The sequence below is a fragment of the Triturus cristatus genome, chromosome 3_2 (genome assembly GCF_964204655.1).
Source record: "Triturus cristatus chromosome 3_2, aTriCri1.1, whole genome shotgun sequence".
NCBI lineage: Eukaryota > Metazoa > Chordata > Amphibia > Caudata > Salamandridae > Triturus > Triturus cristatus.
This window is the reverse complement of record NC_140584.1, coordinates 28,556,347-28,577,039: the sequence shown is the minus strand read 5'-3', so window position 1 is coordinate 28,577,039 and position 20,693 is coordinate 28,556,347. Positions and strand designations below refer to the sequence as shown.

The 20,693-nt window shown below is 46.5% G+C and overlaps 1 protein-coding gene across 1 annotated transcript in view; it reads left to right on the top strand.

The window, feature by feature from the left end:
- The window catches only part of NFRKB (nuclear factor related to kappaB binding protein), a 627,787-nt gene that overhangs the window by 576,059 nt on the left and 31,035 nt on the right, over positions 1 to 20,693 (top strand). Inside the window, exons 24-25 of the mRNA XM_085647204.1 lie at positions 12,890 to 12,996; positions 15,792 to 15,927. Coding sequence (XP_085503330.1) covers positions 12,890 to 12,996; positions 15,792 to 15,927 — 243 coding nt within the window. The remainder of the gene's footprint in view (positions 1 to 12,889; positions 12,997 to 15,791; positions 15,928 to 20,693) is intronic.

Genomic DNA, 20,693 nt, shown 5'->3' with positions numbered 1-20,693 from the left:
GGGGAAAAATGGCGAAGGTCAACAGGATCGGCTTGTAGCACTGCAACAAACAAGGTGGCATAGGGGTCCTGGGTCCTGTGTCCAGATGCTCTTTGCCTATAGAAATTGCTGGATTCTCAGAGCATCTCCCTGGTCACCCTACACCTGACAAGTACTCAAGGCACCTCTCACTTGGAGATGCTTTCTGCCTACATTGCAATTGTACTCCTATTCACCTTTCTGCCCCTGCCTCTCCTGCCCAGAATTAATTCTGAAAAAGGTCACAAAGGACTGAGCTCAAGTCATCCCAGTAGCTCTAGACTGGGCGAAGAGAGTGTGTTACCCGGAACTTCTGGCCATGAGCACATGTCCTCTGATCCCGCGGTCTCTTTAGGAGGGAGGACCCTGTGTCCAAGCAACAAGATTGAGACCTGCATCCTAGTCTGCACAGCCTACACATCCATTGGTGGAAATTGAACGATGACAATTGGTGACCTTCTATCTTCCTCCTCCCGAAGTGGCTGGTGTTATCTTGGCAGCCAGGCGTCCATCCACCAAAATGGTTTATGCAGGACGCTCGGAATAATTTGTGGCGTGGGATTCCTCAGTTGACATCTGACACTTGTTTGTTTGCTTTCTGTTTGGCCCAGCAAGGCCTTCATGTGGCTACAGTTGAAGGGTATTCTTCAGCCCTTTCGGCTTTTCCATGATTACCAGATCAGCCATCACTCTTCATATCACCTTTTTTGATATATTTTCTGAAGGGACTGATACACATGTTGCTGCCATCTTTCATGATTCCACAGAGTGACCTTAATTTGGTCAGCATCAATCTGATATGCACTCCTGTTGAACCTGTGCACAGCTGTACTCTCTATTTCTTTATCATCAAAATGGCATTCCTCATTGCTCTCAGACGAGTAAGTGAGCTTCAGGCCCTGTCTGCATTGTAGCCATACACCTCATTCTTCCCTGCAAACTAGTCCTCCAGGCGAAAACTTTCCTAATCCCAAGATGGTTACGCCCTTCCACATATTTTTCTTTATTTATTTGCAGTTTTATATAGCATGAACATGACGCTACAGGGTGTTGGAGTGCTGTGCATGTAGCAATCAGGTCATATAAAAGGGAAAATGCTGGAGGGACAGAGCAGGAAGCAAAAACCACAAATATATACAGATACAATAGATCCAAAAACGTTTGAAGGATCCATGATCCCTAGGAGTCGACATGTTAAAGATGAGGCTGAATGACTGAAGATGACTGGTGAAGGAATTTATTCATCAGAATCCTTTTAACTTCATTTTTGAAGAAGGTGGAGGAGGGGTTTGTCCAGAATTCTGGCGGCAGGGAGTTCCGTATTCTTTGAGCTAGGCCAGAGAAGGAGCAGTTGTACCTCTTCTTCTTTTTGAACTTCTGTAGCTTCAGCAGTAAAGAGTTAGAACTTCTTGAGGAGGGACTTCCTCCAGAATGTTCATGTTTTTGGGTCAGGTAGACAGGTGTGTTGTGATGAAGGACCTTGTGTGTCATGCAAGCCATCTTCAATTGGATTCTTGCTTCAAACGGGAGCCATTTTAGATGGTTGAGGTGACCTGTGATGTGGTTGAATCTTCTGGATCCAGTGATGAGCTTGGCAGCGGAGTTCAGTGTGCCTGTTACTGGAGCCACCTGTACTTTGGGTAAAGTAGCAAGAGTAGTACTTCCATAATCCAAAAATAACCAGGGATTAGACTGCTAATTGAAAGTCAACTGGCGCAAGAAAGGCTGGATTTCCCTTAATATATTTAGATGGTCGTTGACTCCCTTAGTAGTGTCACTGATATGATCATGCATGTTCAGGTGTTTGTCCAATGATATACCTAGTTATCTAGTAGAAGGGCAGGCCCGTCTGCGCCCGTCAGCGTCAGGAGGAGGCAGGGCGGGGCCACCTCCCTTGGCCTTGCAGCAGGACAACCACCCCTGGTTCTACGTACTAAATAAGATACTGGTATTGTACCCCCTTTTTCATGTTTTACTTCCTGCTTTGAACCTGCATAGCTATTTTTATCTGCTGTCTGGTTCCAAGCCCTGTCCGTTTTCTTTTGCCCCGGTGGGAGTGAAGAACGAGATAGAGCCCTGAGCTTTTCCTACAGAAGTGTAAGTGGCGGGTCTATTATCAAGTCAAGCAACTAGGGGAATTCTGGAAAGATGGGCAAGAGGGTAATCCATGACAAGGGACAGGGCACGGACAACTCCAAAAGGAAGAAGTAGTCTCTTGGTGCCATTTGCCACGAGACTATGGACTGTATTGAGACAATATTAACTGAGTGCCAGGTAACAGCAGATACGGACCCATCGAGCTCCCCTAACCAGGTGGTTAGTACAGCTAAGCCAGCCGTAACCACAAATGAAGATTCCGCAACTCCTTTAGACACTTCACCTAACTCATTACAAAGTCAAAAATCCGGCATGTTAATCCCACACATGTTTAAACAATGTACTAAAGGGCCGAGCAGGGGTGAAAAACAGACTTCCCAATCTGGAACCTAACCCGATTAAACCTGTGCAATGTTCCAAGTCAGGTGGGACTCCCTCCTAGTTTAGCTCAAGTTACCCAAATTGAATGTCAAAATAGATTTGATGTCCTTGTCCATGAGGAGGTGGGGCGCCTGGGAGTGGGTCCAAAGATCCCCAAAGTGTCCTGTAGTGCCCATGCCCCTGAGATGCCTGAACTAAAGTCTCTGATTGAGACACTGAGAGATGAGGTGCCAGCCCTCAGAAGGGAGGTCGCTACTCTAACAGCTGTGGTAGCATGTTGGAACGAGGTGCACCACAGGCCATTTTTAGCACCCCCAACAGCAGTACAGGGCACAGGTTTCACCCACGGGGGATTATAGAGCCACTGAATGAAGTTACCCCTCATAGCACCTTATACAATCCCTTAGACAGCCCCAGGAATCGCCATCTAAATCTTTTAGATCCTTTGGCAACTAGAAACAGACAGTTAGGATCAGTCCATGTCAGGGCCCGTCCCAGATCCCAAGATAGAGGTGAGGAGACCCTAGATGAAGGCCATACTCTTAGGCCTAGGTGCGAGGATATACGGGAAATAGGGTCACTAAGGGATGGTATTTACACGAGGCAGAGTGCTTAGGATGCCCAAGATGTGGTTTACCTCACTGAAGTGCCCAAACTCTCTTGGGTTGGGTCTGAAAATTACGATTCACTAAAAAGATAAAGTCATTTATTTTCTGAGATCCACCGGCCATTCCTACTCGATAATTAGAGACAACGTTAAATATGTAGGAAGACTTACCTTACCTGGGGGCTGACAGGGACATGATTGAAGTCAGGTTCTTTAATAAGAACATAGTCATCGGATTATTGGCGATAGATTCACGTACCTTTCCCCCGGCCAATACCTCTATCTTTATTAGATATAGACGCCCTTCAAGGATGGAGCTAGTGCCCCAAAGACTTATCGGGGAGGATCATGCACCTGTCCGTGTGGAACAGAGATCGGCCAAAGATGACTACAATTTGATGGTACCTAGAAGCTCAGCATATAATGCCGAACAGCATACCGGTCCCTTGACTGTAAATGCAATCACTAGTACAGTCCCTATTGGTGGCACGCCAGCAGATGGTAGGGCCCTTGCTTCTCCTTCTGCAGGTGAGCCCCTTATCACCCATGAAATCTGTGGTTTAGCGCCTAAACCCGGTAAAGAGGGTGGGGTATCTACTTCTTCTAACCTAAGGATTTTAGTTTGGAATGTGGCTAGGATCCTAAAGTTTCAATCAGATCCAGACTGGTGTACACTTTTGATGTAATCCTTTTTCAGGAAACCTAGAGTTTGACCACCCCTTTTAGAAGCGGGTTTTCTGCCTACGCCATTGAAGCTAAAAGGAAAGAGCAGGGTATACCCTTGGATAAAAAATTTACTGGAGTGCAAAGTTAAGCTCCTTTGTGTTGATTCACCAGACATCTTGGCCCTCGAGCTGACCCTGTTCAGTGGCTGGAAGGTTAGAATTTTTAACGTCTACAATAGAGTGAACCGTGTCTCAGAGGAAACAAATACGATTTATATATTAGACCATGTTCTGGTCAAGTTCTCCGATAGTGTCCCCGTACTGGTTGCAGGTGAGTTTAACTGTACTTTCGAACCCCTTGCTTCTGCCTCTTCAGACCTAACTGAGGACTGGGACAGTGAGTGGTCAATTCCAACCTTAGATCTACCAAAAGTAAGGTGGATGAAGAGAGGAGGCCAGGTGTTTGCTCTTACTTTACAGCACGATCTAAGAGCAACAAATGGCAGAACCAGGTCGGACCCAAATGGGGAACACACTTTTAAACAGACCCGGTCACACCAGTAGAATCGATTATTGTTTAATCACCCCCAATCTTTGGCGCTTAGTGGAAGATATAGTAGTGGTGAAAAGATCAATGAGTTGCCACAATGCCCTTGCCCTTCTCCTTACAAAACTGGGCTCCTTACAGCCAGATGTAATGGGGTGCCCTGATTTGGGTGAGCTCTCGGTCTCAAACGACCAAAGAGATGTTAAGTAGGGTTGGGTGGAGGATCATCCGGCAGCATTAGAAGCAGTGAAGATAAAAGCAAGGCAGCTGATAGAGGAGCTGGTCAAACTACCCCGCAAGGATGCAGCGGAAAGCCTGGGGCCCCGTCATGAGCTGTTCTTCAGCGAGGTGAGGGACACACTTCGCGGGCCTTCCACAGTGCGAGGTATGGGGGACAGCATAAAGACCCGTTGCAAGACACTAAGAGTCCCTGGTATAATCAGGGTTGTAGGAAGGCTAAGGGGGCGCTTATTGATGCATTAAAACGAAGGGTACGGGCGGAAATTATATACTGCAGAGCTGAGTATAACAAGCATTTGCAATCCAAATATGTTTTGCATTTGTGAGTTAGAGCTATTGACAATGTAAATGGCAATGTTTTTACCTACATGTTTTTATTTTTGGAGTGAATGTATGTAGTGTTCAAAATTCCTTGGAAAGGTCCTGCACTTTGTAATAAAATATACTGAAAAAGACGCAAAGTGTGGATTGTGTCAACAATTGCTTGGCATGTACCTCATGGGTGAAGTGTTGCCACACATGCTGACCGTGGGGCTTTACTAATGCGAAACTCATTAATAAAAGTAATGCTTACAAACTAACCAACGCGATGTGAATCCGAATCCCGGCTTCTCTTTCATTTTCTAGACTATTTGACTCAGTCTCCTGTGTCTTGGTTATCCCCCAAACACTGGGAGGCAATGAAGTTTGCCATGGGGGCAGGGGGGCTTCGGGAGTACGTGAAAATGTATTCATTGCCTGGTTGTCAAAGGTCGCCCGGTACTATTAGTTAAAAGTGTGCAGATTTCATTAAGATATTAAGAGTACTTTACTCGCATCTATGAGAAAATCGACATTAACTAAACATAATGCCAGAATGAGTGTCAGTTTTCACAGTGTTTTAGACAGTACTGGTTGCTTAGTTTCATTGCATTCATTAGGTCTCGCCTGACCCAGCGCATGCGCTGGTCTGGCGAGACTTATTGAGAGGGCTCCAAAAAGTGCTACCAGGCCAGCCTAGAGCTACAGTGCACGTGAGCGGGCGCGCGCGCCGCGCTTTACCGCGGTTACTTTCACTTTGGCGGCCACACGGCCGCTTTGATGTTTGATCGTGATCGGATCGTGATCGCGATCACTTTCACGGCCGCATGGCCGCTTTGCATAGCCAATAGGTCTCGCTTTTGAGACCTTATAAGTATTTAGTTATGCAACTGTTGCATAGCTAAACACTTATAAGGTCCCAAAGGCGAGACCTATTGGCTATGCCAATGCTTGTTTTTGTATTTACTCTTTTACACAGCATCCAAAGTAGGTTACCTAACCCCAAAGCCCCGAGTTGTTAAATGACCCATAGAATGGAGTGTTTTACAGTTAAGCAAATGTGTCCAAATGTAATTTTGGTAGTGCCATGGAATGATCACCCAATGAGGTACTTGATGAGCAGGTATTTAACTACACGTTCAAAACGTATGGTATTGTGGCTGTTGTTAGTTTGTACACAACCACCTCTCTGAATGTGTTTATTAACACAGAGCTCCATCTACCAGACAGTGCTCACAGAGGGGCGACTAAAGCGCAGAACAAAATGTATTCATTTATCCTGAGTGTGAAGGCACCCGGAAGGCTTAGGTGCCCGCCCGGAGAGGCTAGGGATCCCATCGCTTCTACAGACTCTGCCGTGCTCCTCTGCACCAGCAGGGCACAGCTCAGAATCTGCCGCTTCTGCTAAGAATAGATGAGGGGATGAGGTTGGGGCATGCAGGAGTTGTCAGCAGATTTTCAGGTTACTGAAAGTGATTATTCTGGCGTGAGGCAATGGAGACTGACTTTGTCTGTTTGTCTGCACCAGTCTATTCGTCTACCGGACTCACTGTCATGTATCCATTCATCTATCTCAATATATTAATTAGCAGGTAGAGCCAGCCGGAGACGAGCCAAGCGTATACGAGCCAGTGGGCGAGGTGTGAAAATGATCGGCATGTTAATCATACAGTAAACATGATGTAGATGTGCGACAATGTCTCTTCAGAATTCCAAAAAGTGCATTTCTTTAGCGCGTCACCTCAGTACACAAGATTATAGCACTGAATTGAGAGGAAGTTATTAAAAGTGCTTGTTTTAAGCATGAGTTAAAACACTGCCGCTCCTCCCGCCCGACAGCAATACCATTTGTGAACTAAGAGGCGTGAGTTGCCATGCGTACCCCGAATGTTGCCTAGAGTCTCATTATATTTAGAGTAACATTATAATCTAGTTCCTTAAACACAAGATGTTTTTGTACAGCACGCATCTTGAACTCGCATATTTGAAGGTGGGGGTGCGGGGGAGGTTGAGAAGTCACAGACTGAGGGAGGGGGCGGTGGGGTGGGGAGACAGGGAAGAAAATAGATTTAGGAGTAAAGGGGGCAATAGCCGTGGAAGGATATAAATGATGAATGAGGAGGGACTAACAAGCCTCAAACCAATAGAAAGGCATCATGTAAGACAAAAGCCAATGGGCAGAGAGTGGGCGGAGCTTCCACAAAGCTTCCACACTAAAGTATATACTGCATGCCTCGCAAAGTGATGGCAGCGCATTCGCTCTGCAATGCTAGGCGAGACCTAAAAAGGCCGTCAGCAGAGCTAAAAAGGAGTGGGAGTGTTCTCTCTCAGCTTCCTTACATACTGCACTGATGGATAAAGACCCCAAGGCCTTTTGGAGACATGCAGCATAGAGGCTAATGGGGGCAAGGCAAACCCTGGAATACACCGTTCAGACTGATGAATGGGTCGTCCACTTGGGCTCTCTTTATGGTAATGGTACAAACGAAGGTAGTGTGATCAGTGAGGCGAGGAAAGAGTCTCTGGTAGGGGAAGGTGAAATCTTGGTCATCTCCATGGAGGAAACTCAACTAGCAATCTAATCTTGTGTGCCAGCGCGAGCCCCTGGTCCAGACAGAATACCTAACGACCTGTATAAAGAAGATAAAATGCTCTGGGGTTCGTACATAAACCTGGTAACAAATCTGATCCTGTCTGGTGTATTGAAACCCGTAGATCAATGGTCTTTGGCCTCTTGAGATTCTGGTATGCACTGTGGATCAGGCGTGGGAAGCTACTTGCATGAAGCACCTTTTTCTTCTAGGAACTGCTGCATTTTGCTCCTTGCACATCTACTTAATGAAATTGTTTTAATATATTTATTTTCAAATGTTTACCTACCTGCTTTTATACCTATGCTATGTACTTTTTAGGATCCTGGCGATAGTAATAAAGTTTTTTGATGATGATGATGAATCTATCAAGTGTGGAACGTAGTTGAGAGCAGTAGGTTGCTTGAGCAAATTCTTCTATAGAGGAAGAGTGATTGTGAGGTGTGATCAGGAGGACTTCAGTTTTGAGGGTGTTAAGCATTAGGTGATTGTGGGCCAGCCATTGTTTGGTTTTCTTATGGACCAGTTGAGTAGTTAAGTGCCATCGAGGGAGGACATTTTAAAAAACAATTGTGTACATGTCGTATTGAATGTTAAGAGGGATTCAAAAGATCTGTAAGAGGTTCCAGAAACAGATTGAATAAGGTGGGTGAGAGTGTGGATCCTTGGGGAAGACCATTCCTGACTGGAGTAGTATCAGATGGGGTTTGATTGACCTTGATCTTTTGTGCTCTATTATCAAGAAAAGAGGCAAACCATTTTAAGATGGGACCGGATAGCCCAATCCTCTTCTCAAGAAGGTCAATCCTACTATTGTGTTTAACCGTATCGAAAGCAGAGGGGAGATCAAGCAGAAGTTTTTTTTTTCTAGCCTAACGTTCTCAGGGCGTCATCAACTATGTATGTTAGAGCCGTTTCAGTGCTATGCCGTTCTGCAGCCAGATTGATGATGATCAAGGTGTTGAAATTGTTGGCTTCTTTGCAATAAGATCTTCCAGCTCTAAGTAGCCCCAACCTCGAGCACCTCCAGTGACCAGAATCTTGCTCCACACCACATTGTGTGCATCGCGGCCTGCATCTTTTGGTGAGTGCTTGAGGTACTCTCCCGACTCCAGTGCCTCCAGCCTGTGGGTCCACTTGAGGGTCACACTTGTTACTTTTGGGCTCCCTTGATTGCTCGGGGCCTGCCCTGACTCCCCTGCTTGTGGTGAGTCCCCTGGATCTTGCTGGTCCCAACTCTGCACCTTCTCGACTTCCTGCGTGGGTTGAATTTGCCAAGGCTTGTTGGTGCTGCCGCCACACACCGACCCCTCAGCACTCGACATCCTTCATGGGACAGCTCGTATCCGGGTCCTGGACTTCCTCAGCATCACCTGGTCCTCACAGCTACAGAGTCACGGTCATTGACATCTTCCCTGAAGCACCTGACATTGGCCTTCCAAGTCTCCTGGTCACCCCTAAGTGACATAGACTCTGTCCCCTCTTTTTTCAGGTGCTCCTCTTCAGGAATCCACGTTTGGATTCCTACAGACACTTTCTCCTCTTCCAACAGTGGCACTTTAATGAAGTCCTCCATTGGGTTTGACTGCGGTTTCCGACTCCACTTCACACCTATGCACCCGGCTCCCTGGGGTAAGTAATTTGGGTACCACGGTATCCACGGGTGGGGTGGATCTCCAACCTTTTGTCTTTCACGGAACTTCTTCAGGGTCCACTGGGAAGGGCCCTTAATCTTTAAAAATCCAACCGCGACTTGCACATAGACTTGTACAGAGCAAGCGGTTGTGTTCACACACTGCACACGCTCTCGGTGGGGTCCCTATCTACTTTGTCTCTTGGGTTGTTCTATGGGTCCCCAGCAATTCTACGTCCTCTCATCATCGTCCTGACTCGAGTCGTGGTTCTTATACCACTTTCTTAGTATATGGTTTGATCCCCCCCCTGGGGCCCACTGTGTGTTTTGTGCTATTTACTGTGTTTCTTTGATAAAGTATTGTGTTGGAGATATTGGAACATACTAGAGAGTATTATATATAAATACATATCTGATAGAGACAATTAGCCGCAGATTCCTTAACGTAGAATTATCCCCAGGCCTGAGATTGGACCCGGAATTTTTTTTTGCCACAGCATCTCTGCGTGCTGGGGGGCGGTACCACGCGACTCCGCCCTGACATCGCCAGCGAGGTCACATAAGTCCCACCCGGCGCGCTGACGTCAGTTTCCTTCTTTTCTGCACGCAACACGGATCCGGAGTGAATTCCCTTGACCTGCTTTCAGGCTTCTTTTAACGCCTTTGCGTTGGGAACAGTGTACAATGCCGTCGGGTTTCAAGACGTGTGCTTCTTGTGCGCGTCAGATGTCGGCGACGGACCCACACCCTATTTGTATGTGGTGTTTGGGCGAGCACCGTGATTCTACGGACTGCGACGCATGTCAGCATCTCAAGCTGAAGTCCCGGCGGGAGCGCCGGATGAAATTGCTTTCGGCCCACTTGTCCAGATCGGTCTCATCACAGCGTCCGTCCCCTACTTCGGAAGAGTCCAGAAGCCGCCGATTCCGGTTGCGGCATCATCCTTCACCAAGGCCCTCCGGGCGTCTCTCGCCTGCCGGTAAGTCCAGCAGCTTGCCACCGAGGCCCTGTCCTCATTCTGCAGAGGACGCGGGTTCCTCTCGGGAAGTGCGCCCTCCTCGTCACCACCCTATCTGCCATTTCTTGGCGTTGGTGCGACAAAGGCCCAAATGAAGGCCTATGCTATGGCTCTGCAGCCTTCTTTTGGCCCCTCTCCTCTTCCTGAGACTTCCGCGGATCCCTTGTCATGCGCGGGGCCTTCTGAGGGCTCGCCAGCGGCTTCGCCCCCGGCGCCGACGAGTTCGGCTTCAGGTTTTGGAGTTGTGGTGTAGTAAGGTGCGGCCCTACGGGGTTCCCCTCTTCAACCCACGGCATCCCTGCCTCGCCGCAAAACCCCGCGGGGCTCCCTGTGGTGTCGCAGGAGGCCGCCGGGGCTCGTGGCGCGGCCCGAGCCCCCCTCGGTCCTCTGGGCTGACTGCTGTCTTACTGGAGGCCGAGCCAACGCCTTTCTGGTGCCGACGGCTTTCCTCCCCGGCCCTGGTGGCGCCGTGGGTGGAGGCCGGGACCCCGCCTCTTTCTCCTATGAGGCACGTGGTGGTGTAGGTCGACTCGGCACCCCTGGTGCACACTTCGGCACCGATCGAGGACACACTGATGCCCATGGCGGGCTCCCCGGCGCCGTCCCGACTCTTCTCCGGATGGTCCTTCCTCTCTGGAGGATTGTTGACTCCTTGTCTCCTCTTCACCGAAGACTGGATGCCGCATCGTGGCCTTTTCCCCGGCGGCTTCCAGGACGGGTTCAACGCCGTCTCCGCGTCCACAGCCCCCAGACCCGCTCACCCACACCTTGCAGTTGATTGCCTCGCAGGCTTCTCCGCCTTCTCCGGAGACCCCTCAGGCCCCTCACTTGTCTATGGGTCTTCCATCCTCCAGGGGCTGGCCGTTTCTTCCTCCAGCAGGGCACGGGGACGGGCGGCTTAGTTTGCAACCTTCGCCAACGGAAGAGTTGCTCTCCCCCCTGCGATGCCCTACGGAGGCGAGCGTTGCCTTTGTCCTGATCATCTCCTCCGCCACCAGCATTTTGAAATTGGGCAACCCGGTCGCTCCACTCCCAACAGACCACTTGTTGGAGGTTCTCCACCAGGGCTCTGGTGGAGGGGAGACGCTTCTTCCATTTGAAGCTTTGCTCCACAACTCTCTTCTGGGGGCGTCTCTTTCAGATGAACAAGTTACTTACCTTTGGTAACGATGTATCTGTAAGAGACATACACTAGTTATAGATTCCTTACCGCCCCACTCATCCTCTCTGTTCTGCGAACTGAGTTCTAGGAATAGGGACTCCCTTACAGAGCCCTAGTTTTGTGCACCAGTGGTCAGTGTCTTTCATGGCTCTGCGCTCTTGGCTTGGAAAGTCATGTCAGAACTGACGTTAGCGCGCAGGGAGGCCATCTAAAAAGACACCGCGATGTCATCCCGGCGACCACGCACGCGGAGTCGACGGACGCCACATACCGACGCGCAGGGGTACTGCTACGAAAAAAATTCTCCAATTCCAGTCTGACGCCTGGGGGTAATTCTAAGGTAAGGAATCTATAACTAATGCATATCTCTTACAGGTACATAGTTACCGAAGGTAAGTAACTTGTCCAACTTGCACGCTCTCTGGCAAAAATGATTTTGCAAGAACATTTCCCTGCAGACTCCTTTATATAAGTGGAAGAAACTTCTCCCTCGTTTAATCTGAGTAAATGTGATACATTTTGCAAACTAGCCCAAGTGTTGCATCTTTGCCCAACTTTGAGGACAAAGGTTAAAACTTTGCCCACCCCACCTATTATTGCCCACATATACTCCAAGTGGAGTTGATTACACTCTAAAATGCCTTACGTCTCAGTCTATGGAGAAGCTAGCATCTGGATTTTCCTGGCATTGACCATTTCCTCTGTGGTTCATGCTGTGATGTAGCCCAGATAAACACATAGATCAGTAGCACCTAATTTGTGGATTTGCTTTGTAAAAGCAGCAGACTGTTAAGATGGTCAAGCCATGAAACTAAACATGATCATAACCACAACTCCAGCTAGTAATCCATTTTGCATACTTTTACATTTGTTTTCTGTTATTTTGTAGTCTCTAAGAGCAAATACAGTAGTCCTTTACACGTGCAACATTTTAGTATCTGAGCAGTGATTTAGAAGTAAAAATGGCTCCTAAGTCTTTCTCTCACCTGGTTCCAAACCATAGTGGACTACTGTTTGTTTTTTAGGTATTGGCTATTTCAGTCAAGTGTCTTATCTGTTTGAACAACAATCCTTGAGAGCCCTTTGCTCTTTTATTTGTCCCAGCTACTCTCTAAGAATGAGGACAAGCTTTGAAACGTGTGAATGACGTGTTATAAACTGCCTTTTTGTATCCAAGCTGTTCTCTTATCCAGGCGATGGGTCTAGACATGTAAACTTGTTAATTGCAATAGTTCGCCTTTGCCTTGTTTTCAACTCCTAGTTTTAAGGACAGTGTTGCACTCACTTGTAGTTGTTATATTGTAGGGCACCTTGCCCTCAGAGGTCATCCTCTTATTACACATCATCCATAAAGTTCACCTTCTTCTTTTTTGTTATCCTTATGAGGTTATACTGTCCAGTGTCTTTTTAACTAACCAGGCTCTTGTAGCATCCTTGAAAGTTTCTGTGTTCCTCAAATTTTACTGACCATGCAACACATTCCCTTTCACAAATCAGTGTCCCATTCTATAAGGGTATCCTCAGGATTTGTCTGTAGCCCAATCCAAGTTATTTTAGTTTATTGTATACCGTTGAAGTTACTTTTCATTTTTGTTTGTTTGTTCTTTTGAATGTGTGGTTCTAATTTCAGAGTAAACTTCCAACTCGGATCAGCGTCCCACTCTCCATGATAAGCCAGCCTGTAAAAGGAAAGAGCATTGTGACTTCACCTCTCATCAAAGGAAACATTGGCGCAAAGTGAGTACCAACAGTGTGCAATGCAAAGGGCATAGCTGGTGCTAAAGCTGGAATCTCAGGAACGATGTCATAATATTGTACCTGTAAGGAAAGGGAATAGAGCAGCAATATGCGTATACCAGCAGGCGCACAGTGGGCTTTTGAAAATTCGTGACATACCATGTGGATAAACCTCTACAAATAGGATGTCTGAACTGGTAGAGTTACACTTCTGACGTATAAGAGTTAACAGAAGAAGTAAGAAAATATAATACACACTATGTTCTCAGTGGAAGCGGTTAACGTTTTTTGTTACCCAGATATGGGTTAAGATTTTATGCGAAGACCTTGTCTGGTATGGAAAGGACTAGAGCTACGATGCACAAAACTCAGAAGTAGAAAATGTTAAAGTTCGAACACAGATGTTGCTAGGACATTTTTAGAAATGCATGGTGTTAAAGCTATGCAGTCAAGCCCGCTCTAATTATACTAATGTAAGTAAGTAAGTCTTTATTGCTTGATTAATAAAATTCTTAGCAAACTGCATATAAAAACACATATAACGTAAAAAAAATGCTAAGTCCGTCATTGTAGTGATTTCATAAGGTACAAAATTATGAAATTTGCATACAGTGCTAAAAATGTAAGTTAATATGTGTGTTATGTTTAAGCACACGATGGCTGCTATAGGACAGTCTTCCGTTTAGTTAACCTAGGTTCAAGTATCTGTGTGATTAGGTATAAATCCTTGCCAGGTAAAGGGTAGTCTAAAAATGGTCCTTCCCAGTGAACAGATGCCAGATAAGATAGCAGCAACCTAGGATACAAGCCAGTTAGCTGGGGGTTGTCGGGTTTAGTTTTGTTTTTACAATTTTCATAAAGCGTACAAAACTACAGGCTAGCAGAACGTCATCCCCCTCGAAGCAGGCCTTCACCGCCTGTTTGCATGACCGTATTCGGTTTTCGTTCAGACATGGCTTTAGAAGCTGTCTTCGTTCAAGATCTAAGCTCTTACAGAGGCACAATAGATGTAGAACCTCCTCTTCGGGGTTATCGCATAGTCTGCAGTTGAGGTCTAGATGAGTGCGTTTCCATGGCGGTAAATGTGGTTTTGCCAGTAGATCCCCAGCCTCATTGCCAGAAGGCTTTCCTTCACGCTTCTCGAGAAGCTTGTGCTTAAATATGGCTGAGTAGCTCTGAATCACAAACCAGATTATACTAATGGGAATGTACTCGGTTGTCTCTTATTTTACTCACCTCTGTCCTCAGTTTTGTGGACATTTCATAACCCTCTCCATTCCTGGCAGGGATTTTTATTTGTTTTCTGATATTGTATAATATATTGAAGGATGTATTTTATTGTATTTGTTTTAGTGTAATAAAAGATGGTGCGATCCTTGATTAGCAGGTTTGGGGTACTGTTCCCTCACCCATTTAGTGATATATTGAATGCTTTAGATGTACTTTAAAGTTTCCTCGACCTCCGTCCCAAACCCAAAGTATGGTTCTGAATAATCTTTAAGTAATCGGCAAATTTTAAGCGCCTCCGTGCTGTTGGCTTTCCAGGTAGCTGAATCGTAAGTGGAGCTTTTTTTCTGTACAGTGAAAATAACAAGGGTTGGCGTAAAATACATTAAATAAAGTAAAAACAAAGTGATGAAAAGATTGACTAGCCGAAATTCAAAAGGAAATGCAAATATTAACAGCTATGCGGGGTGAGTATTTGGCTGTAAATACAGGATGCAGCTAAGTGGTCCAAGCACACAAAGTCTCATAGCCAAGAACGGCATCAGATTCGGTTGGGCAGATTAATACCATTAGAAACTCCATTCGGAAACCTTGAACAAAGCATTAGAGAGCGTTCTTTAATGTAACAAATGCTTAGGTCTCAAAATACCTCTGAAGTACCTTTTACTAAACGTCTACAGAAAGTAATTCAAAGGTAAATGTACCCTTTGGATGAATATACAGAATAAGCTATAGAGAGACCATGGCTGCTTGTGATTATGAGGACAAGGGTTTTAAGGTGGTATATGGTGCTGTCTCCATAATGTGTGTGCAGAACATGTTTAACTCAATGATTTGGCCAAATTAAAATACCACACCAATATCACATGCACGTTTTGTATTCAAAATCGGTTCTATTGTTAGTAAGTGCTCACAAGTCCATACAATCTACTGTACACATCGCTCAATAAGGCATTCCAAAAGCAATATTAGCATTTTCTCTACGAAGGTGCTGCTGTCATCAGTTAGAATTGATGATACAGCCTTTTTAATGGCCTTGTTGCCAGGTTATAAACAGTGCTTAATCTGTATTTTTTTTAAAAGCCTGAATCTTTTTCTCATGAGCCCACTAATATGGTTGCCGAATAACAAGGATATCTAGTCTTGATTTCACTCTCATGTTGTATTTATCTGCCACACTGCACAGCCCTCCGCTGTCTTTTGGCTGGGATTGTGCTATAGAAATACCACATACATGCATACTACACTTCCTATCGCTGTATCTCACGTTTCAATGTTCTTTCTAATACCAGCTTTCTCCCTTTGTTACTGTTTTCCTGTCTGTCTCTCCTCTCTCCTCATCCTTCTTTCTCACTTTTTTTGACTTTCTTTCTGCTATGAGTCAAAGTCTGGTATGTACAAATAAGTCCCAGTCACTACAAATGAGTGCTGATGCCCACCACCTGCACAATTTGAGCACTTGTCATGAATCCCACTAGGTATGCGTGTTGAATCCCTCCTCTCTAACAGATCAGAGGAATTGTTGAAATGTATTTCTTCCTATAAAACTGTCTTCTTCTCTCCCCCAGTCTCAGCGGACTTGGCAGAAACATTATTCTTACAACCATGCCAGCTGGAACAAAACTTATCACTGGGCACAAGCCTGTAAGCTTCCTGACAGCACAGCAGTTACAGCAGCTGCAGCAGCAGGGTCAGGCTACACAGGTAAAGACTGCAAAAGGGACCAAAATCTGAGGTAGAGGATAAACTGGTCATGGAGGTTATTTGTGTTTTGGTAACCTCGAATGTGTGAAAAGTGAAGTCTTTGACATTGGTGCTGAAGATTTATACATTTGTCGGTTGTCCTAGTTCCAGGTGGTATTTCTGATGCTGGCTCTGTGCATAATTTATTTTGATGGTCTGTCGGCACCATTGACAAGAGTTCGCCTGAGCCACTTCCCCTGACACTAAGGCTGTTTTTTGTGATTGTTATAATATAAGCTGCGTCATCCTGGTTAATTCTGGTGGCAAAGCCTGGGAATCCTTTCTACAGTTCCTTTTCATACACTTATAGAATGTGTGCTTCTTGTCTGTGCTCAAAGTTTTAAAGTAAGTATCTGGGTTTTTGCAGAGCAAATTTCATCTGACAGTTTTGTATTTTGGTGTCCAATATTGTGTTAAAATAGAGGGAACGTGCCTTTGGGGGAACTCATATGGTGACATTACTATGCTTATGATAATACAGGAGACAGTGTATATATTAAATTTAGATTTCTGTCAGGGAAGAAGCTTTTATAAGGTGCACAATATTTTCCGGGATCACTGTGTGGTAATCTTCAAAATAAAACTGCAGAGACACTGGCCGCTAATGTGTATGCCAGCGTAAAAATAGAATTGACCAATACGGATCCCCTGTTCCTCACTACACCTCTCAAGGACCGTGTGAGACTGTCACAAAAACCTTCAGTGTACAAGACATCTCTGAAACCCTCAAGGGTCCATAAGCGTGATGGAAGAGTCATGAACTTTCATAGGAAGCATGCCTTAAATAACTAAGATAATGAAACCATTATTAAGTCTGAGCTCCTTCGACCACCTCAGAAGAATCAAAAACAGATTCTTGCAGAAGGTGGACCCAACATGTGTACCTCCCATACTTGCTTTTTTAGACTGCAAGCATTGCAGCCTACCATGTCTATCCCATGCCAACAAAATGTCAGTTGTACCTCAGTACCTTCGAAAACAAACTCCAACAGAGCTTCTTCTTCCCTCCGAATTCCCTCAAAGACAAATAGGACCTGCTTCAGAATCCCAACTGTAGACCCTAATATACATCGCCTGTTATAACCAGTCCAATGACAATATCTCTAATAAGTAGACCTATTCATCAAGCAATGTGATATATCAAACGAGCCACACCAACCTAAGAGGTGCCACCCATGAGCTGAAAATAAGCCTTATCAACAAGCTGTTGAAGTTGTTTTAGGGGCTCAGAATAAAGGCGGCGGTGTCTCACATCTGCAGTTGGCCCGGATGTCTGCCCTCAATGAGACGTGGTTCAGAGATAACCATTCTAGAATCAATTCCTTTGGTTTTCAAAGTACTGCTCAAAATGGGGCGAAAAAAGTTGGGAGGTGAAAAAGACCTTGTTTGTTCTTCAGATATCATCTGCAAAGGATGACACATCATGCACAGCATTCAAAGACAGCCCTCTTCACTTTAAGTTCAAAGTGCACCTTTATCACTGCAGTGAGCTTGTGACCTTTATACCGTTACCTTAAATTCTTGTGTGCCCTGACTGCTGCTTGCTGCCTTCACGCCGGACATAGCCATTGTATCCTGAGGAGGGCAGGACTGCGAGGACCAGCTCCCCCAGCGCCCGGAGCACCATCGGCGCAGCTGGGTCCTCTTCCCAGCCACTCCCCCTGACCAGTGCAGCGACTCGCGGCCCCCGCTTCGCGGGAGCCGCTCGGAGTTATAAACTCCCATTTACAGCAGAACTTTGTGTGCCCTGACTGCTGCTTGCTGCCTTCACGCCGGACATAGCCATTGTATCCTGAGGAGGGCGGGACTGCGAGGACCAGCTCCCCCAGCGCCCAGAGCACCATTGGCGCAGCTGGGTCCTCTTCCCAGCCACTCCCCCTGACCAGTGCAGCGACTCGCGGCCCCCGCTTCGCGGGAGCCGCTCGGAGTTATAAACTCCCATTTACAGCAGAACTTTGTGTGCCCTGACTGCTGCTTGCTGCCTTCACGCCGGACATAGCCATTGTATCCTGAGGAGGGCGGGACTGCAAGGACCAGCTCCCCCAGCGCCCGGAGCACCATCGGCGCAGCTGGGTCCTCTTCCCAGCCACTCCCACTGCCGAGGTTTATTAAATATATACTGCCCACATCATTCGCGCTAGCGGAACGCGCGCGGAACGAAGCGCGGTGCGAAGCCCGGGCAAAGGGCGGGCCCGTCTGAGCCCGTCCGAGCACGGTAGAGGACGGGACGGGGCATAACTCTCGGCCCCTAGGGTATGTGGATTTACATTTGTTACATCAAGTCACTGGTTGCCTGTGTTGCCTTTGAAACACCGGTCTGCTGGGCTCTTAGAATTATTGCTCTTGCTGTCCGTCAACATCACTGGTGTTTTGGCTATGGCAACTGGAGGTGTGGGGAAGGGGAGGAAGTCCCTTACTGGTTCAGGAGTTGTTGGCACACTAGATAACTTTATCACCAGGGCCAGCTCTGTGTTACAGAGGGAAATTGAGCTAACTGAAAAAAGGCTCTCTTTGGACCAAATCTTTACCAAACGGTCCTCACTGGGGAACATTGCTTCAGTGCAGTCACCAACTAACCATCGCACTTCCAGCCAAGCGCATATTGTAAATTCCCATGACAGCCTATCTATATCTTCAGCTTTGATCCATAATACAAACAGCTTTACCGAGCTTGAAGAGTCTACTGATCAAGCTCCAACTCTTCCTGTAACCTCTGTGGGGATAACTAGATCTGGCCTACCAATCCGCTTGGAAGCTTCTAATGCTACTTTGATAAAGCAGACTGCTAGACGTAAGCAGAGTGGGACAGTTCCTCCTAACAAAAGATCGAAATATTCTAAGCGGCTTAAACCCGGAGTTTTAGACTGTGCAGTTAATACAGAATTTGTCAATCTGGCGACGCAAAGTACTGAGTGTGACCTGGGTACGGATCTTGGAGGAGAATTCTGGACTAAGTTGGAGCAGCTATTTACTGCTATATGCCTCCCAATTGAAAAAAAGCTCTCTGCTTTTGAACTACGGTTTGCCGGTGCCTTGGGGGTCACTGAGCCTAGTAGGTGGGAGGGCACTAACACTAACACTAATTTTTCTCTCTCTGCTAAAAACTCAGTCGGACCAATTGCCTCTGCACTCAAACCACCTAACCCAAGGCTAGAAGTAGTAGCTCATTCCACCCTGCAGTGTGATAGGCCAGGAACCACTGCCCAAATACCACCTGATGGCCCAACCGTACTATCTGTAACCGAGAATGCTCCGAGCAAGGGAAATCTTGCCACCTCAAATTCACCTGTTGATCTGAGCATTCACAATGCACCACAAAATACCCTTAGTCGCCCAAACACTGACACTCAAGCAACACACAAGCTAACTTGTTTGGACCTCCCCCCTGAATCAGTTCCTTATGTGGTGGTTCTCTCTGGGGTTCCTACCTTGGACAAGGGTATAAAGGAGGACTTTAGTAAGCTTAAAAATAAGTGTATTCACTGGCTGAATCGTCACAAACAGGAGCGAAATCCTTTTCGTAAGACGGCTAGATTGGGTGGGTCATAGAACTAAAGATGTACAGGGAGTCTGCATTGTAATCAATTTCAGAAATCCTAGAACAGTCAGTTATATCTGTAATACGCAGTCATGTACCTCTGGCTGCTCTGAAACATCCATCAAAGCCCTCCCACTCACATATTTTTACCCGGGTCCACCTTTAGTAGGCTGTGAAGCTCTTGGGAGGGGCTGGGTGACTGGTCCAGGAAGGGCCGTGGTGGGTTTCCCTCCCCATCGATTCAATGAAACCCAAGTTAATACTCAATTTTGCCCACCTACTCTTGAAACTTTCCATCATTTCAACAGCTATAGTGTTCTAGATCAGGTGGACTGACGCTTGGATCCCAGTGTTTCTACCACCTTGACTGGGGCCCAGAATGGGTTATACAACAATAAGGTAGCCAGGGGGATCAACCATCTCAGGTTAGATCCATCTTTCCCCCTGTTCACACCTAACTCCAAGGTAGCCAAATCTACAGGATGTTTTACTACACCTTTGGAAGATCTTCCCGTTCTGCCACTGCCGGGGGGGTTGGAACATGAACATGTCCGGGTAAATTTAGACAGGGAATGTACCCTCCCAAGTGTCCTTTCTACTAAACGAGAGCCCAAGATCGATATCAACTTTATTTCTTGGAACGTAGCGGGTTTAAAGAATAAACAGATCTGCGAAGAGTGGGGTAATTTTATGGACACCTTCGATATCTGTCTATTGCAAGAGACCTGGGCTTTGGAAAATCACCAACGGGAGGGGTTTGCTTCTTTTGACATTCTTGCTCTATCTAGTGGTAGGGGGAGACCTTCTGGAGGTCTCAGCACATGGGTTGCAACTTACCTGGGTGCTACAGCCAGGCAACTTCAAACGGGCTGTGACGATATCCTATGTGTTCTATTAGACCTGCCTGGGAATGAACATCTAGTTCTTTTGAATGTTTACTCAAGACCCTCCCCAGGTGGTAGAGAATCTAAGGTCATTACAGCTTTGAATGATTTTATCCTGACCCTAGATCCTGAATATTCTGTCATAGTAGGTGGCGACTTTAATTGTCAATATGAGCCACTCAGTCTGATAGACCAAAATGTCCCTGTGGCGGAAGATACACATTCGAATATCCCTGAGCCTATGATTCCTATGGTCAAAGCCTGGACCCCACTAGTGCTACAAATTCTCTCTCTTACCCTTTCCT